Below are 25,605 nucleotides of genomic sequence, written 5' to 3'. Positions count from 1 at the left end.
TAAGATAGATAGATAGATAGATAGATGGATAGATGGATAGATAGATGGATAGATAGATAGATAGATAGATAGATAGATAGATAGATAGATAGATAGATAGATAGATAGATAGATGGATAGATAGATGGATAGATAGATGGATAGATAGATAGATAGATAGATAGATGGATAGATAGATAGATAGATAGATAGATAGATAGATAGATAGATAGATAGATATAGATAGATAGATAGATAGATAGATAGAGAAAAGATGGATTCCTGGGCCATTATTACAACTTATATTTTAGTCTCAAAGCAGGCTTATCTCTAGTGGATTGATACAGAAAGCCCAGCCTATCCCTCACCAACCGTTATAAAAATGATTTTACCGTTATATGGTGGAACGGATGTGAAGACAAACGGGGAATTAAATTGTTGAAATTCTTTGCAGCTCAGATTCTGTTGTTACTTTTTTTGTCTTTTTTTTCTTTTTATCTTTCTATATTTTTTAAATATATATAAGTTTTCTTTTGAAATTTTAATTATATTTACATAGGGACCGGGAGGTCTATATTCAATGTGTATTGTGACACTGGACTCATATTTAAGTTGTACCTGTTATTAATATAACCCTAGGTACACAAAAATGCTGGAGAAACTCAGCGGGTGCAGCAGCATCTACGGAGCGAAGGAAATAGGTGACGTTTCGGGCCGAAACCCGGAAGGGTTTCGGCCCGAAACGTTGCCTATTTCCTTCAGGGTTTTTGGGCCAAAACGTTGCCTATCTCCTTCGCTCCATAGATGCTGCTGCACCCGCTGAGTTTCTCCGGCATTTTTGTGTACCATTGGGAATAATCTTCCTGCATCTAGCCTGTCCAACCCCCTTAAGAAAGAAAGCCAAGCCTGGGCAAAGATCTTAGAGCAGAGCTCTGCTATAAGATCTTTGAGCCTGGTCTTGCCTCAGGTTGATGTATATTGAGATAATGTCCGGTGTCTACCAACTGACAAGGGAAGCCAAGCTCAGATTCATTGTAGGCTGATGTGTATTGACTGAATCTTGTTACCTCTTTGGAATATGATGAAGTAATATGTAGCCATGGCTACTGTCATTAAGTGAAGCCCTGTACAAAAACATGTTGTTCAGGGAAGTGGAGTGAGGACAGACAAGTTGTTGTGTTGCTCACTTGACTGGGGTCCCTGCCACTTCCATCGGCCAATAATAAGTAACGTTTTGAACTGGTCGACCAACCCTATTGTGAGTTGACTGTTTATTAAGGAGCGAGTCTGTTTGTTTGATTAAAAGTAACTTTTTTTTTCAGAGGGGAGAGGGGAGGAGGAGGGAGGGAAGGGAGGAGAGGGGAGGGGAGGGAGAGGGAGAAGGGGAAGGAGAGGTGAGGAGAGCCCTCAGAGGGGAGGGGAGGGGGAATGAAGGAAAGGGGAGGGGAGAGGAGGAGAGGGGGAGGAAGGAGAGAGGAAGGAGGTGAGGAGAGAGCCCTCAGACAGGAGGAGAGGAGAATGGAGGGAGAAGAGAGAGGAGGGGATAGGAGAGGGGAGGAGGTGCGAGGAGGGGACAGGGAAGGAGAGGGGAGGTAAGGCAGAGGAGAGGAGGGGGGAGGAGGGTTTAAGAGAAGAGAGTAGAGGAGAGGGGGAGGGTGGAGGAGAGAGGAGGAGAGAGGAGGGGGGGAGAGGAGTGGAGAGAGGGAGAGATGGAGAAGAGAGAGGAGAGGAGGGGAAGGGGAGAGGAGAGGGGAGGGGAGAGGAGAGGAGGGGAAGGGGGGAGGAGAGGAGAGGGAGAGAGGGGAGGGGAGAGAGAGAGGGGAGGGGAGGGGGGAAGAGGGAAGGGGTGGAAAGGAATGGGGGAGAGGAGGGGAGGGGGGAGAAGGAGAGGTGAGGGGAGGAGAGGAGAATGGAGGAGAAGGAGAGGAGGGAGAGGAGAGGAAGAGAGAGGAGAGAGGGAGAGGGGAGGGGGGGGGAGAGAGGAAAGGGGAGAGGGGAGGAGAGAGAAGGGGAGGGAAGGAGAGGGGAGGAGATGAGAGGAGACATGTCCTTACCCGCACTATCTGCTGCTTCTCGGAGGGGGGAGAGTAGTCGCCCAGCACCTCCTTCACCACGTGCTTTCTCTTTGTGGCCTGAGACATGGCGGGCGATCAGCTCAGAGACGGGGCTCGTCTGGAGACGGGGAGAGAGGAGAGGGAGAGATGGCAGCCACAGGGTGACACTGGGGCCCGCAATCAGCACCAGTCCCGTTGCTTCCTCCCTCCGGCCCCTCTTCCCACATCCCATCTCCTATCCCCTCTCTCCTTCCCCCCCATCCCTCCCACCTTCCCCAATCCCATTCACCCCCCTCATCGCCTACCACCCTCCCTCCTCTCTCCCTCTCCCTCTCCCTCCCTCCCTTTCTCTCTCTCCCCCCCTTCTGTGTTCGCTCTTCTGGGTGAGATTCGAACTGCATTTCGTTGTCTCTGTACTTGTACACTGCACAATGACAATAATTTGAATCTGAATCTGAATCTGAATCTCTCTCCTCTTTCTCTCCTCTCCCTCCTCCCTCTCTCTCTTCCATCCTTCCATCCCTATCACCCCTCCCCCCTCTCTCCCTCCCTACCTCTATATAAGATTCTCCATCTCCCTCTCTATCTCTCACTCTCTCCTACCTTTCTTCTCCTTCCCTCTCACTATCTCTCTCCTTTCCCTCTCCCTCTTCCTTTCTCTCTCTCTCTCGACCTCTATCACCTTCCTTCTCCTGTCCCCCTCTCTCTCCCTTTCCTTCTCTCTCTCTCTCTCCTCCTCTCCCTCCCTCCCTCTATCTCTCTTTCCCTCTCCCTCCCTCTATCTCTCTCTCTCTCCCTCCCTCTCCCTCTCCACTTCTCTCCCTCTCTCTCCCTCTCTCCATTCCCGCTCTCTCTCTCCCCCCCCTCTCTCCCTCTCTCTCTTCCCCTCTCTCATTCTCTCTCTCTCTCTCTCTCTATCTCTCTCTCCCCTCTCTCCCTCTCTCTATCTCTCTCCCCTTAGCGGTCTCTCTCTATCTCCCCCTCTTCCTCCCTCTCTCTCTATCTCTCTTCCCCCTCTCTCTCTATCTCTCCCTCTCTCTCCCTCTCCCCTTCTCTCTCTCTATCTCCTTCTCTCCTCCTCTCCCCCCTCTCTCTCCTCCCCCCTCTCCCTCTTTCTCCTCTATCACACTGTCTCTCTCTCCTTCTCTCTCCATCCCCTCCCTCCTTCTCCTCTCTCCTCTCCTATCTTCTCTCGCAATCCTTCCTCTTTCTCTTTCCTCATCTCCTTCCCTCCTTCCTTCCCTTTCTCCTTCTCTCCTCTCTCCCTCCTTCTATCCTCCCTTTCTCTCCCTGGATCTCTTCTCTACAGTCTCTCTCTCCTCTCCCTCTATCTCTCTATCTTCTCTCTCTCCTCTCTCAGATCTCTCTCTCTCTCTCTCCTCTCCTCCCTCTCTCTCCTCCCCTCTCTCTCTCTCCCTCCCTCCCCCCCCTTTCTCTCTCTCCTCTCTCCGCCTCTCTCTCCATCGCACCCCTCTGTCCTCCCTTTCCCTCTCTCTCTCCACTTTCTCTCTCCTTCTCTCCTCCCTCCCTCCTTCTCTCCTTCTCTCTCTCTCCTCTCCTTCTCTCCTCTCTCCTTCCTTATCTCTCGTTCTCTCCCTCCCTCCTTCCCCTCTCCCCCTCTCTACTTCTCCCTTTTCTATCTCCTTCCTTCTCTCTGTTTCTCTCTCTCCCTCTCCTCCTCCTCCTCTCTCTCTCTCTTTCTCTCTCTCTCTACCTCTCTCTATCTCTCTCTCTCCCTCTCTCTCTCTCTCTCTCTCTCTCTCTCTCTCTCTCTCTCTCTCCTTCTTTCTCTCTGTCTCTCTCCATCTCTCTCTCTCTCCCTCCTCTCTCTCTCTCTCTCTCCTCCTTCTCTCTCTCCTCTCTCTCTCTCCCTCTCCCCTCTTCCCCCTTCCCTCTCTCCATCTCTCACCCTCCCAGCTCCACCATTATCCCCCAACACATCCTGTCCGTCTCCATCATCTTCCCCCCCCGCGGCTCCAGCGGCCTCGACCCCCCCGAGGGGAACACACGGGACTGGGGGAGAGACAGAGAGAGAGAGGTGGGAGAGATGGAGGAATGAGGGGGGGGGAGATATAGATATAAATATATATAGAAGGGAGAGAGAGAGAGAGAGAGGAGTGTCCGGGGGAAGAGGAGAAGCGACGGACCGGACCCAGGCCCCGGGGACAGAGTTTGTGGCGGGATAGAGAGAAGGTGAAAGAGAGAGAAAGAAGGAGAGAGAGAGAGGGAGAGGGAGGGAGAAGAGGAGGGAGAAGGAGAGAGAAGGAGAAGGTGACGGAGAGAGAGAAGGTGAGAGACGGAGAGGGAGAGAGAGAGAGAAGGATAAGGTGAGAGAGAGGGAGAAGGAGAAAGAGGGAGGGAGAGAAGGAGAGGGAGAAGGTGAGAGAGAGGGAGAGAAAAGGGGAGAGAGAGGGAGGAAGAAGGTGAGAGAGAGGGGGGGAGGATAGAGAAGGAGAGAGAGGAGAGGGAGAAGGTGAGAGAGGGAGAAAGGAGAGGGAGAGAAGGAAAGAGAGAGAGGAGAAAAGGGAGAAAAGGAGAGAAGGGAGAGGAGGAGAGAGGGGGAGGGAGAGAGAAGGAAGGGAGGGATTGAATGAGGGAGAAGGAGGAGAGAGGGGAGAGAAGGGGAGGGAGAGGGAGAGAAGAAGGATAAGATGAGAGAGGGAGAAGGAGAGAAGGGAGGAGAGGGAAGAGGGAGGAAGGAGGGAAAGGAGAGAGAGAGAGGGAGGGAGAGAGAGAAGAAGAAAGAGGGGCAAAATGGAAAAAAATAGAAAGAAGAAAAAAATCTAAAGGACTAAGAAGGAGTGAGAGCGAGGGAGGGAGAGGGAGGGAGAGAAGGTGAGAGAGAGGGAGGGGGAGAAGGCGAGGAGAGGGAGAAGGAGGAGGGAGAGGAAGAGAATGAGAGTGGGAGAGAAAAGGAGGGAGAAGGAGAGGGAGAAGGTGAGAGAGGGAGTGAGAAAAGGAGAGAGGGAGAGATAGAGAGAGAGGGAGGGAGGGGGAGAAGGAGGAGAATGAGAGAGTGAGGGAGAGGAGAGAGGAAGAGGAGGGAGGGAGAGAGAAGGAGAGAGGGGGGAAGGAGGGGAGACGAGAGGGAGGGAGAGGGGGAATGCAGAAGGAGAGGGAACGGAAAGAGAGTAGTGGTGGGGGAAGGGAAGGAGGAGAGGGGGAAGAGACGAAGGGATGGGGAGTGGGGAGAGCAGGAGGAGAGGGGGAGGAGGGGAGGGGAGGAGGAGGAGGGAGAGAACGAGGCGGGAGAGTCGTTAAATCGATCGATCGAACTCTGACCCCATGCAGACCCTCGACTCGTGACCAAGATGTCGACCTCGCAGAAGCACCGCGATTTCGTTGCTGAGCCCATGGGTGAAAAGTCGGTGCGGTGTCTAGCCGGGATCGGCGAGGCTCTGGGCAGACGTCTGGAGGACCAGGGCTTCGACAAGGTATGGGACGGGACAGCCCCCCTTAAACGGGGAGGGGATCGGCAAATTGGAATTGCTGGGGGAGTCTGTCTAACTCTCTCTTATATCAGTCTGAAGAAGGGTCTCGTCCCGAAACGTCACCTATTTCCTTCGCTCCGTAGATGCTGCCTCGCCTGCTAAGTTTCTCCAGCATTTTTGTGTCTCTCTCTCCCATGGATGCTTTTAAAAGAGAGCTAGATAGGGCTCTTAAACATAGAAAATAGGTGCAGGAGTAGGCCATTTGGCCCTTCGAGCCTGCACCATTCGCCATTCAATATGATCATGGCTGATCATCCAACTCAGTATCCCATCCCTGCCTTCTCTCCATACCCCCTGATCCCTTTAGCCACAAGGGCCACATCTAACTCCCTCTTAAGATTCAGATTCAGATTCAATTTTAATTGTCATTGTCAGTGTACAGTACAGAGACAACAAAATGCATGTATATATATACTTAAATATAGCCAATGAACTGTGTGGCCTCAACTACCTTCTGTGGCAGAGAATTCCACAGATTCACCACTCTCTGTGTGAAAAATGTTTTTCTCATCTCGGTCCTAAAGGATTTCCCCTTTATCCTTAAACTGTGTGACCCCTTGTCCTGGACTTCCCCAACATCAGGAACAATCTTCAAACATCTAGCCTGTCCAGCCCCTTAAAAATTGTGTAAGTTTCTATAAGATCCCCTCTCAGTCTCCTAGATTCTAGAGAGTATAAACCAAGTCTATCCAGTCTTTCTTCATAAGACAGTCCTGACATCCCAGGAATCAGTCTGGTGAACCGTCTCTGCACTCCCTCTATGGCAAGAATGTTCTTCCTCAGATTTGGAGACCAAAACAGTACGCAATACTCCAGGTGTGGTCTCACCAAGACCTTGTACAACTGCAGTAGAACCTCCCTGTTCCTATACTCAAATCCTTTTGCTATGAAAGCTAACATACCATTCGCTTTCTTCACTGCCTGCTGCACCTGCATGCCTACCTTCAATGACTGGTGTACCATGACACCCAGGTCTCGCTGCATCTCCCCTTTTCCTAGTCGGCCACCATTTAGATAATAGTCTGCTTTCCTGTTTTTGCCACCAAAATGCATAACCTCACACTTATCCACATTATACTGCATCTGCCAAAAGCATCATGGATGATCAGCCATGATCACGTTGAATGGTGGTGCTGGCTCGAAGGGCCGAATGGCCTCTACTCCTGCACCTATCTATCGTCTATTGCTGGTTACAGGTTCATTTTCAGGTTGTGTTGGAAGGAACTGCAGGTGCCGAAGAAGATAAGGCACAAAATGCCGGAGTAACTCAGCGGGACAGGCAGCGTCTCTGGAGAGAAGGAACGGGCGATGTTTCGGGTCGAGACCCTTCTTCACACTAGTCAGGGGAGAGGGAAACGAGAGATATATAGACGGTGATGTGGAGATATAAAGAACAATGAATGAAAGATGTAGAAACAAAGTAACAATGATAAAGGAACTGGGCCATTGTTTGCTGGGTGTGAACAAGAAGCTGGTGCGACTTGGGATGGGGCAGAGATGGAGAGAGAGGGAATGCCGGGATGAGACTGGAAGTTGGATAAATCAATATTCATATAGAAACATAGAAAACAGGAGCAGGAGTGGAGGCCATTCGGCCCTTCGAGCCTGCACCGTTCGCCATTCAATATGATCATGGCTGATCGTCCAACTCAGTATCCTGTACCTGCCTTCTCTCCATACCCCCTGATCCCTTTAGCCACAAGGGCCACATCTAACTCCCTCTTAAATATAGCCAATGAACTGTGTGGCCTCAACTACCTTCTGTGGCAGAGAATTCCAGTGATTCACCACTCTCTGTGTGTGAAAAAAAAATGTTTTTCTCTTCCTAAAGTCCTAAAGACTTCCCTCTTATCCTTAAACTGTGACCCCTTGTCCTGGACTTCCCCAACATCGGGAAAAAATCTTCCTGCATCTAGCCTGTCCAACCCCTTAAGAATTTTGTACGTTTCTATAAGATCCACAAGGGCCACATCTAACTGATTCTTAAATATAGCCAATGAACTGTGTGGCCTCAACTGTCTGAAGAAGGGTTTCGGCCCGAAACGTCACCTATTTCCTTCGCTCCACAGATGCTGCTGCATCCGCTGAGTTTCTCCAGCATTTTTGTGTACCTGTGGCCTCAACTACCTTCTGTGGCAGAGAATTCCACAGATTCACCACTCTCTTGTGTGTGAAAAAAATGATTTTCTCCTTGCAGCTAGGAGCTGTAAGGATAATTGTGGGCAGTTTTGGGCCTCACATCTGAGGAAGGATGTGCTGGCCTTGGAGAGTGCCCAGAGGAGTATGATTTTGTATACTTTGTCTATTGTATGTTAAAAGAAAAGAATCTCACTCTAACCAGGTACAGGTGGTAAATAAAGCTTGCGTGTAAAGGAACTATAGGTTCTGGTTTACACTGAAGATAGACACAAAATGGTGGGGGGAGCAACTCAGCGGGACAGGCAGCATCTCTGGAGAGAAGGAATGGGTGATGTTTCGGGTCGAGGACCCTTCTTCAGACTTCCAGAGATGCTGTCTGTGCCTGACCCGCTGAGTTACTCCGCCATTTTGTGTCGGTCCCTTGACAATAGATCTTTACTAGAATGTTGCCTGGGTTTCAACAACTAAGTTACAGAGATAGGTTGAATAAGTTAGGTCTTTATTCTCTGGAGCGCAGAAGGTTAAGGGGGGACTTGATAGAGGTCTTTAAAATGATGAGAGGGATAGACAGAGTTGATGTGGACAAGCTTTTTCCCTTTGAGAATAGGGAGGATTCAAACAAGAGGACGTGACTTCAGAATTAAGGGACAGAAGTTTAGGGGTAATATGAGGGGGAACTTCTTTACGCAGAGAGTGGTAGCGGTGTGGAATGAGCTTCCAGTGGAAGTGGTGGAGGCAGGTTCATTGGTATCATTTAAAAATAAATTGGATAGGCATATGGATGAGAAGGGAATGGAGGGTTATGGTATGAGTGCAGGCAGGTGGGACTAGGGGGAAAAAAATGTGTTCGGCACGGACTTGTAGGGCCGAGATGGCCTGTTTCCGTGCTGTAATTGTTATATGGTTATATGGTTAATTAAGTGTTTGTCGAGTTAGATGTGGCCTTTGTGGCTAAAGGGATCAGGGGGTATGGAGAGAAGGCAGGTACGGGATACTGAGTTGGATGATCAGCCATGATCACATTGAATGGCGAATGGTGCAGGCTCGAAGGGCCGAATGGCCTCTACTCCTGCACCTGTTGTCTATGTTTCCATGAATGGTCGTGTTGAGGTTTGAGGCGTGATAAGCCGCTGGTGAGGCCACGTTTAGAATATTGTGAGCTGCCTTGGGCCACCCGTATCTGAGGAAGGATGTGCCGGCTCTGGAGAGGGTCAATAGACAATAGGTGCAGGAGTGGAGGCCATTCGGCCCTTCGAGCCAGCACCGCCATTCAATGTGATCACGGCTGATCATCCCCAATCAGTACCCCGTTCCTGCCTTCTCCCCTGACTCCGCCATCTTTAACAGCCCTATCTAGCTCTCTCTTGAAAGCATCCAGAGAACCGGTCTCAGAGGCAGAGAATTCCACAGACTCACAACTCTCTGTGCGAAAAAATGTTTCCTCGTCTCCATTCTAAATGGCTTACTCCTTATTCTTGAACTGTGTGTGTGCGTGTGTGTGTGTGTGTGTGTGTGGCCCCTGGTTCTGGACTCCCCCCAAACATCGGGAACATGTTTCTCTCTCTCCCCCACACAGGCGTACGTAGTTCTGGGCCAGTTCCTGGTGCTGAAGAAAGATGAAGACCTGTTCAAGGAATGGCTGAAGGAGACATGCCAAGCCAACAGCAAGCAGAGCAGAGACTGCCACACCTGCCTGAGGGAATGGTGTGATGCCTTCCTCTAATTCCCCCCCCTCCCTCTCTCCCCCATCTCCCCTGCACCCCAGCAGCAGCATACCCCCCTCTCCCCCCTCCCCCCTGCTTTTATAAACAAAACCTGCGCACTCTTCCCCCCCCCCCCCCCCTCCTCAGCCATCGAGAGAGGAGGAGGGCACATGTGGAAGGATCTATCGCCTGTCTCTCTCTCTGGTCTCTCGCTCTCTCCCCTCTGTCCTCTTCCCCCTCCCTGTCTCTCTCTCCTCTCTCTGCCTCTTTCTCCCTCTCTCCCCACCCCCCCCCCCCCCCCCCCTCCCTCAGGCTGCTCCACATTACTGTGCCTCCCCCCCCCCAATCTACGAGACTACGACATTGGATATTAAGTTCTTTAGATAGAGTTTTTCCCTTTTAAAAACAGAGAGCCTCTTGTTCCTGCCCCGGGCTGCCCACGGTGGGGCCTGACGTTTTAATCTTGCCATAAACCGGGGGGCTGCTCTCTCTCTCGCACTCCCCCCTTCCACCCCCTCCCCCGCCCTCTCCTCTTTTCTCCGACCTTCTCCTCCCCCCCCCTTCCCTTTTTCCCTTCCCCCCCTCTCTTCCCCTCCTTCCCTCTCCCGCTTCCCCCTTCCCCTCTTCTCTCCCCCTCTCGTCTCCCCTCCCCTCCCCCCTCCTTTTTTTTTTCTCCAAATCTCCTCCCCTTTCTCTCCCTTCTCCCTTCCCTTCTCTCTCTCCCCCCTACCTCCCTTCCCTTCCCCTCCCTTCTCTCCCCTTCCTCCTCTCCCTCCCTTCTCCCCCCTCTCGTCTCCCCTTCCCCTTCTTCTTCTCCCCCTTCCTTTCTCTCCCCCTCCCTTCCCTCCCCTTCTCTCCTCTCCACCTTTCTCCCCCCTCTTTTCTCTCCCCTCTCTCCCCCCTTCCCCCTTCCCTTTCTTCCTCCCATCTCCTCTTCTCTCCCCTCTCTCCCCCCTCCTTCTTCTCTCCCTCCTCCCCTCCTTCTCTCCTCCTCCCCTCCCCCCCCCCCTCTTTTCTCTCCCATCTCCCCCCCCCCACCCCTCTCTCTCCTCTTCCCCATTCTACATCGCACCAGCTGCTTCAAGGCCTACGCCAGAGACCAGGGCTAGTTTTGATATTGGCCCAACCACACAGACTGATGACCGACCCCCCCCCCCCCCCTCACTGTGTTACTACCCCCCCCCCCCCCCCCCCCCCCCTTGCCCACGCGACTATGAGCTGAGTGCTGAGATGTGGCATCACTGTAGAAATTGTTATTAAATTTTATATAAATAAAAGAATAAAAGTGTTGGCAGCTAAGTCTCTCCTCTCTATCCGTGCGTTTTCTTTTCTGAAATGCGGTGAAAAGCTTTTGTTGCGCGCTAACCAGTCAGCGGAAAGACAACACATGATTACAATCGAGCCGTCCACAGTGTACAGATACTGGATAAAGGGAATAATGTTTAGTGCAAGGTAAAGTCAGCAAAGTCCAAGTGTCACCGTCTCTAGGAAGGAGATGAGGAGGAATTTCTTTAGTCAGAGGGTGGTGAATTGAACAGGGCCCTAGTGAGACCACACCCGGAGTATTGTGTGCAGTTTTGGCCCCCTGATTTGAGGAAGGACATTCTTGCTATTGTGGGAGCCCAGCGTAGGTTCACCAGGTTAATTCCCGGGATGGCGGGACTGTCATATGCTGAGAGAATGGAGCGGCTGTGGGCTTGTACACTCTGTGGAGTTTAGAAGGATGAGAGGGCATCTTATTGAAACATATAAGATTGTTAAGGGCTTGGACACGCTAGAAGCAGGAAACATGTTCCCGATGTTGGGGGAGTCCCGAACCAGGGGCCACACACACAGTTTAAGAATAAGGGGTAAGCCATTTAGAACAGAGACAAGGAAACACATGTCTGAAGAAGGGTTTCGGCCCGAAACGTCGCCTATTTCCTTCGCTCCAAAGATGCTGCTGCACCCGCTGAGTTTCTCCAGCATTTTTGTCTACCTAAGATTACTAAGGGTTTGGACACGCTATAGAGGCAGGAAACATGTTCCCGATGTTGGGGGAGTCCAGAACCAGGGGCCACACACACACACACACAGTTTGAGACTAAGGGGTTGGCCATTTAGAACGGAGACGAGGAAACACTTTTTCTCACACAGAGAGTTGTGAGTCTGTGGAATTCTCTGCCTCAGAGGCCGGTTCTCTGGATACTTTCAAGATAGGGCTCTTAAAGATAGCAGAGTCAGGGGATATGGGGAGAAGGCAGGAACGGGGTACATTGTGGATTGTGGATGATCACATTGAACGGCGGTGCTGGCTCGAGGGGCCGAATGGCCTCTACTCCTGCACCTATTGTCTATAGAAACAGAAATTAGGTGCAGGAGTAGGCCATTCGGCCCTTCGAGCCTGCACCGCCATTCAATATGATCATGGCTGATCATCCAACTCAGTATCCCGTACCTGCCTTCTCTCCATACCCACTGATCCCCTTAGCCACAAGGGCCACATCTAACTCCCTCTTAAATATAGCCAATGAACTGTGTGGCCTCAACTACCCTCTGTGGCAGAGAGTTCCAGAGATTCACCACTCTCTGCGTGAAAAAAGTTCTTCTCATCTCGGTTTTAAAGGATTTCCCCCTTATCCTTAAGCTGTGTGACCCCTTGTCCTGGACTTCCCCAACATCGGGAACAATCTTCCTGCATCTAGCCTGTCCAACCCCTTAAGAATTAAGAATGTTGTCCCAGGAATCAGTTTCTATAAGATATATAATATAGACAACCCCTCATTTTAATTCTGGCTCTGATCACTTTTTATGTAATTGAGAGGGAGAGGGAGGGGGGGGGGGGGGAGGGGGGAGGGGGGGTGAGAGGGGTCACAATGGGACTGGTCATCCAAGCCACTGCACGACATCACAATGGCTGACCCGAGACTTAGCCCCCCCCCCCACACCCCCCCCCTCTCACTCGCCCCAAATCTAGCAAAGCTTTGGGGGAAACGAGGAGGTGAGGAGACTGCATTGACTGTCACGGCTTACCGAGCGAATCGGAGGATGGATTTCCGAGCTTCCGTTGTCAGCGACGTTAACTCAGACAAAGGTGAGGACGGGTGGCGTAGCGAGGGGGGGGCGCGGCCGCCATTTTGTACGCTCCTCGGAGAGACAGCGCCCCCAAAAATGCCGGAGGGGACCCTAAGTCAAAAGAGTTTATTGTCGTGTCCCAGACAGGACAATGAAATTCTTGCTTTGCTTCGGCACAACAGAATATAGACGGCATAAATACAAATCAGTGTGGCCATACAATAGATAACAGATTCAGATTCAGATTCAATTTTAATTGTCATTGTCAGTGTACAGTACAGAGACAACGAAATGCATTTCGCATCTCCCTTGAAGAGCGACATAGCAAATGATTTGAATAAATAATAATAAGTGTCTGTGGGGGGGGGGTGGTGATTGGCAGTCACCGAGGTACGTTGTTGAGTAGAGTGACAGCCGCCGGAAAGAAGCTGTTCCTCGACCTGCTGGTTCGGCAACGGAGAGACCTGTAGCGCCTCCCGGATGGTAGGAGGGTAAACAGTCCATGGTTGGGGTGAGAGCAGTCCTTGGCGATGCTGAGCGCCCTCCGCAGACAGCGCTTGCTTTGGACAGACTCAATGGAGGGGAGCGATCGAGGAACCGGTGATGCGTTGGGCAATTTTCACCACCCTCTGCAATGCCTTCCGGTCGGAAACAGAGCAGTTGCCGTACCATACTGTGATGCAGTTGGTAAGGATGCTCTCGATGGTGCAGCGGTAGAAGTTCACCAGGATCTGTTCAACAGGTGCAGGAGTAGAGGCCATTCGGCCCTTCGAGCCAGCACCGCCATTCAATGTGGTCATGGCTGATCATCCCCAATCAGTACCCCGTTCCTGCCTTCTCCCCTGACTCCGCTATCTTTTAACAGCCCTATCTAGCTCTCTCTTGAAAGCATCCAGAGAACCGCCCTCTGAGGCAGAGAATTCCACAGACTCACCACTCTCTGTGAGAAAAAGTGTCTCCTCGTCTCCGTTCTAAATGGCTTACTCCTTATTCTTAAACTGTGTGTGTGTGTGTGGCCCCTGGTTCTGGACTCCCCCAACATCGGGAATATGTTTCCTGCCTCTAGTGTGTCCAAGCCCTTTACAATCTTATATGTTTCAATGAGATCCCCTCTCATCCTTCTAAACTCCAGAGTGTACGAGCCCAGCTGCTCCATTCTCTCAGCATATGACAGTCCCGCCATCCCGGGGATTAACCTTGTAAACCTACGCTGGGCTCCCTCAATAGCAAGAATGTCCCTTCCTTAAATTAGGGGACCAAAACTGCACACAATACTCCAGGTGTGGTCTCACTAGGGCCCTGTACAACTGCAGAAGGACCTCTTTGCTCCTATATTCGATTCCTCTTGTTATAAAGGCCAACATGCCATTCGCTTTCTTCACTGCCTGCTGTACCTGCATGCTTACTTTCATAGACTGATGAACAAGGACCCCCAGATCCCGTTGTACTTCCCCTTTTTCCAACTTGGCGTCATTTAGATAGTAATCTGCCTTCCTGTTTTTGCTACCAAAGTGGATAACCTCACATTTATCCGCATTAAACTTCATCTGCCATGCATCTGCCCACTCTCCCAACCTGTCCAAGTCACCCTGCATTCTCATAGCATCCTCCTCACAGTTCACACTGCCGCCCAGCTTTGTGTCATCTGCAAATTTGCTAATGTTACTTTGAATCCCTTCATCCAAACCATTGATGTATATTATAAATAGCTGCGGTCCCAGCTCCGACCGAGCCTTGCGGTACTCCACTAGTCACTGCCTACCATTCTGAAAGGGACCCGTTAATCTCTACTCTTTGTTTCCTGTCTGCCAACCACTTCTCTATCCATGTCAGCACTCTACCCCCAATACCATGTGTCTCCTCATTTTGCCCACTAATCTGCTATGTGGGACCTTATCAAATGCATACACCATAGAATATATATATACACACACACATAAATAAACAGATAAAGTGCAATAGGCTGTTATAGTTCAGAGTTTGTTTGAAGTTGAGTTTAATAGCTGTGGGGAAGTAGCTATTCCTGAACCTGGACGTTGCAGTCTTCAGGCTCCTGTACCTTCTACCTGAAGGTAGCGGGGAGATGAGTGTGTGGCCAGGATGGTGTGTGGGTCCTTCATGATACTGCCAGCCTTTTTGAGGCAGTGACTGCGATAAATCCCCTCGATGGAAGGAAGGTCAGAGCCGATGATGGACTGAGCAGTGTTTACTACTTTTTGTAGTCTCTTCCTCACCAGGGCGCTCGGGTTGCCGAACCAAGCCACGATGCAACTGGTCAGCATGCTCTCTACTGTGCATCTGTAGAAGTTAGAGAGAGTCCTCCTTGACAAACCGACTCTCCGTAATCTTCTCAGGAAGTAGAGGCGCTGATGAGCTTTGCATTAGTGTTCTCGGACCAGGAGAGATCTTGGGAAATGTACACGCCCAGGAATCTGAAGTTCTTGACCCTCTCCACCATCGTAAACCCATTCCTTCTCTCCAGAGACGCTGCCTGTCCCGCTGAGTTACTGCAGCATTTTGTGTCTATCCTCACTGTGGATGTTTGGGACCCTTGAGTTCGGGGCCCATCTTCAAGACTGATTGAAATTTGACAAGAGAGGAGGGGAGAGGGCAGGGACAACACTCGAAAATCCCCGCAACCAGTCTGGACAAGAGTCCCGACCCGAAACATTACCTGGAGACATTCATTGAGTGATACATATAAAATACCACAGAAACATATAAAATTATAAAAGGACTGGGCAAGCTTCAGATGCAGGAAAAATGTTCCCAGTGTTGGGCGAGTCCAGAACCAGGGGCCACACACACACACACAGTCTTAGAATAAAGGGGAGGTCATTTAAGACTGAGGTGAGAAAAAAACCTTTTCACCCAGAGAGTTGTGTGAATTTGTGGAATTCCCTGCCACAGAGGGCAGTGGAGGCCAAGTCACTGGATGGATTTAAGAGAGAGTTAGATAGAGCGCTAGGGGCTAGTGGAGCCAAGGGATATGGGGAGAAGGCAGGCACGGGTTATTGATTGGGGACGATCAGCCATGATCACAATGAATGGCGGTGCTGGCTCGAAGGGCCGAATGGCCTCCTCCTGAACCTATTTTCTATGATACAGTGTGGAAACAGGCCATTCGGCCCAACTTGCCCATGCCGACCAACGTGTCCCATCTACACTGGAACATGTTCTCCAGAGATGCTGCCTGACTCACTGAGTCACTCCAGCAGTTTTGAGTCTCTTAATGTGTGTTGATGGTTTTCTGAACATCAGAGGGTGGTGGGTGTACGGAACGAGCTGCCGGAGGAGGTGGTTGAGGTAGAGGGGACTATCACAACGTTGAAAGGGAGGACAATTTAGGCAGGTACATGTGGATGGATGGGGCAGGTTTAGAGGGATATGGGCCAAACGCAAGCAGGTGGGACTAGTGTAGATGGGACATATTGGCCGGTATGGGCAAGTTGGGCCAAAGGGCCTGTTTCCACACTCTAAAGAGTGGTGGGTATCTCGACTGCCAGAGGAGGTGGAGGCAGGAAGGAGAGAAAGAGTTAATAAAAACAGTTGGATAGGTACATGGGTAGGAAAGGTTAGAGATACACAGTGGAAACAGGCCATTCGGCCCACCGAGTCCATGCCGGCCAGCGATCCCCGCACACACACACACAGGTTTCAACAACTAAGTTACAGAGATAGGTTGAATAAGTTAGGTCTTTATTCTCTGGAGCGCAGAAGGTTAAGGGGGGACCTGATAGAGGTCTTTAAAATGATGAGAGGGATAGACAGAGTTGATGTGGACAAGCTTTTCCCTTTGAGAGTAGGGAAGATTCAAACAAGAGGACATGACTTCAGAATTAAGGGACAGAAGTTTAGGGGTAATATGAGGGGGAACTTCTTTACTCAGAGAGTGGTAGCGGTGTGGAATGAGCTCCCAGTGGAAGTGGTGGAGGCAGGTTCATTGGTATCATTTAAAAATAAATTGGATAGGCATATGGATGAGAAGGGAATGGAGGGTTATGGTATGAGTGCAGGCAGGTGGGACTAAGGGGGAAAAAAATTTGTTCGGCACGGACTTGTAGGGCCGAGATGGCCTGTTTCCGTGCTGTAATTGTTATATGGTTATATGGTTATACACACACAAAAATGCACAATTCTTACCCGAAGCCAATTAACCTGCAAACCCGCACGTCTTTGGAGAGTGGGCGGGAACCGGAGCTCCCGGGGGAAACCCACGCAGGTCACGGGGAGAGCGTGCGTGCAAACTCCGTACAGACAGCGCCCGTGGTCGGGATCGAACCCGGGTCTCCGGTGCTGTGTGTGGGGCAGCAGCTCTACCCGCTGCACTGCCGATGTGTGTGTGTGTGCGTTTTTGCGTGTTAATTGGCTTCATAACTTCCAGGAGCGGAATGAGGCCATTCGGCCCATCTAGTCTGCTCCGCCATTAAAAAAGTCAGTCTTTCCCGCTCAATAGATATAGATATGCCATTTATTGTCACTATACATGTACAGTGAAACTGAAAGCTGCTCGTACTCAGTGCATACATACAATTTAGCACAAAAAACAAGAAACAGAAAAAACAAAAAACAGAAGAGAGATGGGGGGTGGAATAGGTGCACAATTCTGCGGCGCTATATACATATATACAGATGGAAGTCCGTGTTGGGCAGTGAAGTCAGTGCATGTGTGAATTAGAATTTATAGTAGTTATAATTTTCGGAAAGCAACTATTCCTGAGTCTGTTTGTCCTGGATTTGATGCACCTATAGTGCCTTCCAGAGGGCAGCAGGTCGAACAGTCCAAACGCAGGATGGGAGCTGTCCTTGATGATCTTCTTTGCCCTGCTAAGGCAGCGGGAGGTGTAGATGTCCATCAGGGAGGGGAGAGGGCAGCCAATGATCCTCTGCGCTGTCCTGGTTACCCTCTGAAGCCTCTCCCTGTCTGCCATGGTGCAGCTGCCATACCATGCTGTAATGCAGTATGTCAGCAGGCTCTCGATGGACGAGCGGTAGAAGGTCAGCAGCAGGTTAGAGTCCAGGTTGTGTTTCCTGAGGGAAGTGCAGCCGCTGCTGAGCCTTCTTGATGACCATTCTCAATCCCATTCCCCTGCCTTCTCCCTGTGTGTATGATAGTACTGGTGTGCGGGGTGATCACGGACTAGATGGGCTGAAGGGCCTGTTTCCGTGCTGTGTCGCTAACATCTAAAGGGTGTCACTGGTGAAAGAACTCGGCCTAGTTGGCTGATCCACCTCCTCCCCTCGTAAACCCTGACACTCTGAGCCCTGGGCCTGTGTCGCCGCGTACTGGTTCCCCCCCCTTCCGTGACCCACAGGATCTTCCTCTGCCTTCCAGAGAAACCTCCTTCCTATCCTGTTGCCACCACCTCGCAGAAGCACAAGAACTTTGTGGTGGAGCCCATGAAGGAGAAGTCGGTGAGGGAGCTGGCTGGGATCGGCCTGGTCCTGGGAGGACGGCTGGAAGAGAAGGGCTTTTGCAAGGTGAGGCTCTGCGGCGGCCATCTTGTGGGAGCAGGAACTCCGCTGGCGGCCATCTTGTTTTGGCAGCGCGTGCAGGCCATTCGGCCCGTCAAAGCTGCGTTGCCATTTCAACATGGGCGGCCTGTTCATACGTTCATAAGTGGCAGGGGCAGAATTAGACCATTCGGCCCATCGAGCCTGCACCGTGGCCCGTCTAATACTCTCTAGAATTTAGAAGATTGCTAAAGGGATCAGGGGGTATGGAGAGAAGGCAGGTACGGGATACTGAGTTGGATGATCAGCCATGATCATATTGAATGGCGGTGCAGGCTCGAAGGGCCGAATGGCCTACTCCTGCACCTAATTTCTATGTTTCTATGTCTATGTTTCTAAGGAAACAAAGAAAAACATAGAAACATAGAAATTAGGGTATCCGAGTATGAAAATGGCCATAACCTTTTAAATACTTGAGATATGAAAGTGAATTAGGTGTCAAATTAAGATTGAGAGGGGATCTTATAGAAACTTACAAAATTCTATTTATCTAGCCTGTCCAAAACAGGGGTTGGACAGGCTAGATGCAGGAAGATTGTTCCCAGTAAAGAAAGCGAATGGTATGTTAGCTTTCATTGCAAAAGGATTTGAGTATAGGAGCAGAGAGGTTCTACTGCAGTTGTACAGGGTCTTGGTGAGACCACACCCGGAGTATTGCGTACAGTTTTGGTCTCCAAATCTGAGGAAGGACATTATTGCCATAGAGGATTTGAGTATAGGAGCAGGGAGGTTCTACTGCAGTTGTACAGGATCTTGGTGAGACCACACCCGGAGTATTGCGTACAGTTTTGGTCTCCAAATCTGAGGAAGGACATTCTTGCCATAGAGGGAGTACAGAGAAGGTTCACCAGACTGATTCCTGGGATGACAGGACTTTCATATGAAGAAAGACTGGATAGACTCGGCTTGTACTCGCTAGAATTTAGAAGATTGAGAGGGGATCTTATAGAAACTTACAAAATTCTTAAGGGGTTGGACAGGCTAGATGCAGGAAGAATGTTACGAAATGTTGAGATTTCAAAAATCAAATCTGCAATTTACCCCCCATCAGATAAAGCATAAAAGGAAGTTTAATTTGACACCTAATTCACTTTCATATCTCAAGTATTTAAAACGTTATGGCTATTTTCATACTCGGATACCCTAATTTCTATGTTTCTATGTTTTTCCTTGTTTCCTTAGAAACATAGACATAGAAACATAGAAATTAGGTGCAGGAGTAGAGGCCATTCGGCCCTTCGAGCCTGCACCGCCATTCAATATGATCATGGCTGATCATCCAACTCAGTATCCCATACCTGCCTTCTCTCCATACCCTCCGACCCCCTTGGCCACAAGGGCCACATCTAACTCCCTCTTAAATATAGCCAATGAACTGTGGCCTCAACTACCCTCTGTGGCAGAGAGTTCCAGAGATTCACCACTCTCTGTGTGAAAAAGGTTCTCCTCATCTCGGTTTTAAAGGATTTCCCCCTTATCCTTAAGCTGTGACCCCTTGTCCTGGACTTCCCCAACATCGGGAGCAATCTTCCTGCATCTAGCCTGTCCAACCCCTTAAGAATTTTGTAAGTTTCTATAAGATCCCTCCCTCAATCTCCTAAATTCTAGAGAGTATAAACCAAGTCTATCCAGTCTTTCTTCATAAGACAGTCCTGACATCCCAGGAATCAGTCTGGTGAACCTTCTCTGCACTCCCCTCTATGGCAATAATGTCCTTCCTCAGATTTGGAGACCAAAACTGTACGCAATACTCCAGGTGTGGTCTCACCAAGACCCTGTACAACTGCAGTAGAACCTCCCTGCTCCTAGACTCAAATCCTCTATGGCAAGAATGTCTTTCCTCAGATTAGGAGGCCAAAACTGTACGCAATACTCCAGGTGTGGTCTCACCAAGAAGTAGCAGAACAGTTAATTAAACAGTGCTTTGGTTCTGTCTTCACTAAGGAAGACACATACAATCTCCCAGAAATACTAGGGGACAGAGGATCTAGTGGGAGGGAGGAACTGAAAGGAATCCACATTCGTGGATTCAGGAAATAGTGTCAGGTAAACTGTTGGGACTGAAGGCAGATAAATCCCCTGGGCCCGATGGTCTGCATCGCAGAGTACTCAAGGAGGTGGCTCTAGAAATTGTGGACGCATTGGTGATCGACTCTGGGTCAGTTCCTGTGGACTGGAGGGTAGCCGATGTAACTCCAACTGTTTAAGAAAGGAGGGAGAGAGAAAACGGGGAATTGTAGGCCAGTTAGCCAGCCTTACATCCGGCAACGGGGAAGATGCTGGAGTTGTTATAGCAGCGCATTTGGAAAGCAGTGGCAGGATCGGTTAAAGTCAGCGTGGATTTATGAATTGGAAATCACGCTTGACAAATCTTCTGGAATTTTTTTGAGGGTGTAACAAGTAGAATGGATGAGGGGAGAGAGCCGGTGTATCTGGACTTTCAAAAAGTCTTTGACAAGGCCCCGCAGTGTGCAAGATTAGAGCACATGGTATTGGGGGTAGGGTGTTGACACGGATAGAGAACTGGTTGGCAGACAGGAAGCAAAGAGTGGGAATTAAAGGGTCCTTTTCAGAATGGCAGACAGTGACTTGTGGGGTGCCGCAAGGCTCGGTGCTGGGACCCCAGTTTACAGTATATATTGTTCAAGAAGGAACTGCAGATGCTGGAAGATCGAAGGTACACAAAATTGCTGGAGAAACTCAGCGGGTGCAGCAGCATCTATGGAGCGAAGGAAATAGGCAACGTTTCGGGCTGAAACCCGGAAGGAAATAGGTAACGTTTCGGGCCGAAACCCGGAAGGGTTTCGACCCGAAACGTTGCCTATTTCCTTCGCTCCATAGATGCTGCTGCACCCGCTGAGTTTCTCCAGCAATTTTGTGTACCTACAATATATATCAATGATTTAGACGAGGGAATTAAATGTGACATCTCTAAGTTTGCGGATGACACAAAGCTGGGTGGCAGTGTGAGCCGCGAGGAGGATGCTATGAGGCTGCTGGGTGACATGGATAGGTTTGGGTGAGTGGGCAGAAGCATGGCAGATGCAGTATAATGTGGATAAATGTTGAGGCTATCCACTTTGGTGGCAAGAACAGGAAGGCACGATTTGGGGGGTAGGGTGTTGACGTGGATAGAGAACTGGTTGCCATAGAGGGAGTGCAGAGACGGTTCACCAGACTGATTCCTGGGATGTCAGGACTGTCTTATGAAGAAAGACTGGATAGACTTGGTTTATACTCTCTAGAATTTAGAAGATTGAGAGGGGATCTTATAGAAACTTACAAAATTCTTAAGGGGTTGGACAGGCTAGATGCAGGAAGATTGTTCCCGATGTTAGGGAAGTCCAGGACAAGGGGTCACAGCTTAAGGATAAAGGGGGAAATCCTTTAAAACCGAGATGAGAAGAACTTTTTTCACACAGAGAGTGGTGAATCTCTGGAACTCTCTGCCACAGAGGGTAGTTGAGGCCACAGTTCATTGGCTATATTTAAGAAGGAGTTAGATGTGGCCCTTGTGGCTAAGGGGATCAGGGGTATGGAGAGAAGGCAGGTACGGGATACTGAGTTGGATGATCAGCCATGATCATATTGAATGGGGTTGCAGGCTCGAAGGGCCGAATGGCCTACTCCTGCACCTAATTTCTATGTTTCTATGGTTGGCAGACAGGAAGCAAAGAGTAGGATTTAACATATGACGGCCTTCGGTGGGGCAGCGGTAGAGTTGCTGCCTCTCAGCGCCAGGGACCTGGGTCCGATCCCGACTACGGGTGCTGTCTGAGTGGTGTTTGCACGTTCTGCGTGGGTTTTCCTCCCACACTCCAAAGACGTGCGGGTTTGTGGGTTAATTGGCAATTGACAATAGGTGCAGGAGTAGAGGCCATTCGGCCCTTCGAGCCAGCACCGCCATTCAATGTGATCATGGCTGATCATCCCCAATCAGCTCCCCGTATCCCCTGACTCCGCTATCTTTAACACCTCTATCCAGCTCTCTCTTGAAAGCATCCAGAGAACCTGGCCTCCACCGCCCTCTGAGGCAGAGACTTCCACAGACTCACAACTCTGTGAGAAAAAGTGTTTCCTCGTCTCCTTTATTCTTAAACTGTGTGTGTGTGGCCCCTGGTTCTGGACTCCCCCAACATCGGGAACATGTTTCCTGCCTCTAGTGTGTCCAAGCCCCTTAACAATCTTATATGTTTCAATGGCCAGGTATCAACAAATCCTTGCCTCAACTACCTCCTCCGGCAGCTCGTTCCATCGACACTAACCAACCTCTGTGTAAAAATAGTTACCCCTCAGGTTCCTATTAAATCTTCTCTCCCCCTCCATCACTTTAACCAATGTCTTCTGATCCTCGATTCCCCTACTCTGGACAAGAGACTATTCTTAGAGTCATCGAGAGATACAGCATGGAAACAGGCCCTTCGGCCCAACTTGCCCACACCGGCCAACATGTCCCAGCTACACTAGACCCACCTGCCTGCACTTGGTCCATATCCCTCCAAACCTGTCCTATCCATGTACCTGTCCAACTGTTTCTTAAACATTGGGAGAGTCCCAGCCTCACCTACCTCCTCCGGCAGCTCGTTCCATACACCCAACGAGGCCAGAACCAGGGGCCACACACACACCGTCTTAGAATAAAGGGGAGGCCATTTAAGACTGAAGTGAGAAAAAACCTTTTCACCCAGAGAGTTGTGTGAATTTGTGGAATTCCCTGCCACAGAGGGCAGTGGAGGCCAAGTCACTGGGTGTGTGGAAAATGTGACCCCTTCGATTCCTATTCAATCATTTCCCCCTTCACCTTGAACCTGTGTCCTCTGGTCTGCGATTCCCCTACTCTGGGCAAGAGACTCTTTGTCTCTGCGAACAGAATCAAGGGATTTGGGGAGAAGGCAGGAACTGGGTTTTGATTTTGGATGATCAGCCATGATCACATTGAATGGGCGGTGCTGGCTGGAAGGGCCGAATGGCATCTGTTGTCCCTGTTTACCCGATCTAGTCCTCTCATAATCTTGTACTGGACTCTAAACTAAGTCTAGTTTATTTAGTTTAGAGATACAGCAGTGAAACAGGCCATTCGGCCCACCGGGACCGTGCCGACCAGCGATCCCCTATCCTATCCCATTAACACTATTCTACACCCACTAGGGACAATTTTTACATTTACCAAAGCCAATTAACCTACAAACCTTTTGAGTGGTGGGAGGAAACCGAAGATCTCGGAGAATAAAGAGGAGGTCATTTAACGATGAGGGGGGGGATCTTATAGAAACATATGAGAAGTCCTAGAGCAGGAAGGACATGCTGGTCGGCATGCACTCAGTGGGCCGAAGGGCCTGTACAGCTCTAAGGAGCTCTTCACTGGAGTTTGGAAGGATGAGGGGGGGGGATCTTATACAAACATATAAAATTATAAAAGGACTGGACAAGCTAGATGCAGGAAAAATGTTCCCAATGTTGGGCGAGTCCAGAACCAGGGGCCACACACACACACAGTCTTAGAATAAACGGGAGGTCATTTAAGACTGAGGCGAGAAAAAACGTTTTCACCCAGAGAGTTGTGTGAATTTGTGGAATTCCCTGCCGCAGAGGGCAGTGGAGGCCAAGTCACTGGATGGATTTAAGAGAGAGTTAGATAGAGGCTAGTGGGGAGAGGGGATATGGGGAGAAGGCAGGCACGGGTTATTGATAGGGGACGATCAGCCATGATCACAGTGAATGGCGGTGCTGGCTCGAAGGGCCGAACGGCCTCCTCCTGCACCTATTTTCTATGTTTCTATGTACAGATAGAAGTTGTATGCAGTTGTATAGGGTCTTGGTGAGACCACACCTGGAGTATTGCGTGCAGTTTTGGTCTCCAAATCTGAGGAAGGACATTATTGCCATAGAGGGAGTGCAGAGAAGGTTCACCAGACTGATTCCTGGGATGTCAGGACTGTCTTATGAAGAAAGACTGGATAGACTTGGTTTATACTCTCTGGAATTTAGGAGATTGAGGGGGGATCTTATAGAAACTTACAAAATTCTTAAGGGGTTGGACAGGCTAGATGCAGGAAGAATGTTCCCGATGTTGGGGGAGTCCAGGACAAGGGGTCACAGCTTAAGGATAAGGGGGAAATCCTTTAAAACCGAGATGAGGAGAACTTTTTTCACACAGAGAGTGGTGAATCTCTGGAACTCTCTGCCACAGAGGGTAGTTGAGGCCACAGTTCATTGGCTATATTTAAGAGGGAGTTAGATGTGGCCCTTGTGGCCAAGGGGATCAGGGGGTATGGAGAGAAGGCAGGTACGGGATACTGAGTTGGATGATCAGCCATGATCATATTGAATGGCGAATGGTGCAGGCTCGAAGGGCCGAATGGCCTCTACTCCTGCACCTAATTTCTATGTTTCTATGTTTCTAACTCACGGAGGGGGGGGATGTACAAACTCTGTAGAGGAAGTGGCCGGTAGTGGGAATGGAACCCGGGTCTCCGGCGCTGCTACTCTACCGCTGCGCCATCGCGACCGCACGTAACAGCGCGACTCAACAACGCAGAGCTAACACGTTTCTCTGCCCCCTTCCAGGCCAAGGATGTTCTGGGCCAGTTCTTGCTGCTGAAACAGGACAAGACGGCATTCAAGAGTTGGCTGAGACAGGTCTGCTTCGCCGGCAACCGGCAGTCGGAGGACTGTTACCGCTGTCTACGGGAGTGGTGCGATGCGTTTCTCTGAAGAGGGGGGGGGGAGGGGAGAGAGCGGGAGCGAGAGAGAGAGAGACACACACGCACACACACATACACACACAATTGAGAGCCTTGTCTCCCCCTGAGATTTTATTGATCGTCGGATCGGAGAGAGACCCCCCCCCCGGGTCACCACGAGGGAAGTTGGTCAGATTTTATGCTGTTCTAAACTGATTTATTAATAAACCTAGTAAACAATTACGGGCGGCGTCGTCGTTCATTCACGCAGAGCCCCTTCGGCCCGTCGAGCTCCTGCCTGCCCACAACCGCGTTGTTCCATTCACGCAACACGCTGTAGCGGCAGATTTTTCAGATCTTTCGGGAAATTAACTCCCTAGCCACTAATTGGACGAGAGGGGATAAGGGGAATATCTTTGGTACGCATGCAAGCTGCCTCAGAGACTTTCAGAGCTTCTACTTTCATTGGGGGTTCAGTATTGATGTGGATAGAGAACTGGCTGGCAAACAGGAAGCAAAGAGTAGGAGTAAACGGGTCCTTTTCACAATGGCAGGCAGTGACTAGTGGGGTACCGCAAGGCTCAGTACTGGGACCCCAGCTATTTACAATATATATTAATGATCTGGATGAGGGAATTGAAGGCAATATCTCCAAGTTTGCGGATGACACTAAGCTGGGGGGCAGTGTTAGGTGTGAGGAGGATGCTAGGAGACTGCAAGGTGACTTGGATAGGCTGGGTGAGTGGGCAAATGTTTGGCAGATGCAGTTTAATGTGGATAAATGTGAGGTTATCCATTTTGGTGGCAAAAACGGGAAAGCAGATTGCGCCTAATTTCTATGTTTCTATGTTTCATAAAGCTTCAGCACACAGTCTTTTAATGAATATTTTCTTTATTGTAGATATAAAACAGTAAGATACATCCAAGGTTTTCCGACCTGTTCCAGCAATCTTCTTCAAACTCCAGCGCATTGCTTCAGATACTAGAA

The 25,605-nt window shown here is 50.1% G+C and overlaps 3 protein-coding genes across 5 annotated transcripts in view; 2 read left to right on the top strand and 1 right to left on the bottom strand.

Annotated features, from left to right (window-relative positions):
- eif1ad (eukaryotic translation initiation factor 1A domain containing) overlaps window positions 1-3,987 on the bottom strand; it is a 12,044-nt gene extending 8,057 nt beyond the window's left edge. Inside the window, exons 1-2 of one of the 3 annotated variants that reach the window (XM_055631804.1) lie at window positions 3,943-3,987; window positions 2,034-2,151 (exon numbers count right to left, since the gene is read on the bottom strand). In XM_055631804.1, the coding sequence (XP_055487779.1) occupies window positions 2,034-2,120 (87 nt within the window). In that variant the 5' untranslated portion in view covers window positions 2,121-2,151; window positions 3,943-3,987. Of the gene's footprint in view, window positions 1-2,033; window positions 2,296-3,942 lie in introns of those variants that run through there. The other 2 variants (XM_055631801.1, XM_055631802.1) reach the window with 2 other exon arrangements.
- Window positions 3,988-4,147: 160 nt separating this feature from the next.
- On the top strand, window positions 4,148-9,472 carry LOC129695041 (barrier-to-autointegration factor A). Its single transcript, XM_055631800.1, has 3 exons — window positions 4,148-4,226; window positions 5,325-5,467; window positions 9,240-9,472. Exons 2-3 carry the CDS (start codon window positions 5,345-5,347, stop codon window positions 9,384-9,386), a joined length of 270 nt encoding a protein of 89 aa, XP_055487775.1. The 5' UTR covers window positions 4,148-4,226; window positions 5,325-5,344; the 3' UTR covers window positions 9,387-9,472.
- Window positions 9,473-12,308: 2,836 nt separating this feature from the next.
- LOC129695040 (barrier-to-autointegration factor A-like) lies at window positions 12,309-24,878 on the top strand. The gene is made up of 3 exons (XM_055631799.1): window positions 12,309-12,439; window positions 17,756-17,901; window positions 24,502-24,878. The coding sequence occupies exons 1-3, from the start codon at window positions 12,394-12,396 to the stop codon at window positions 24,646-24,648; spliced, it is 339 nt and encodes a 112-aa protein (XP_055487774.1). The 5' UTR covers window positions 12,309-12,393; the 3' UTR covers window positions 24,649-24,878.
- Window positions 24,879-25,605: the final 727 nt, after the last annotated feature.

The sequence above is a fragment of the Leucoraja erinacea genome, unplaced genomic scaffold, assembly GCF_028641065.1.
Source record: "Leucoraja erinacea ecotype New England unplaced genomic scaffold, Leri_hhj_1 Leri_923S, whole genome shotgun sequence".
Taxonomy (NCBI): Eukaryota; Metazoa; Chordata; class Chondrichthyes; order Rajiformes; family Rajidae; genus Leucoraja; species Leucoraja erinaceus.
The sequence above is the reverse complement of the archived record's forward strand: the minus strand, read 5'-3'. Positions and strand labels throughout refer to the sequence as shown.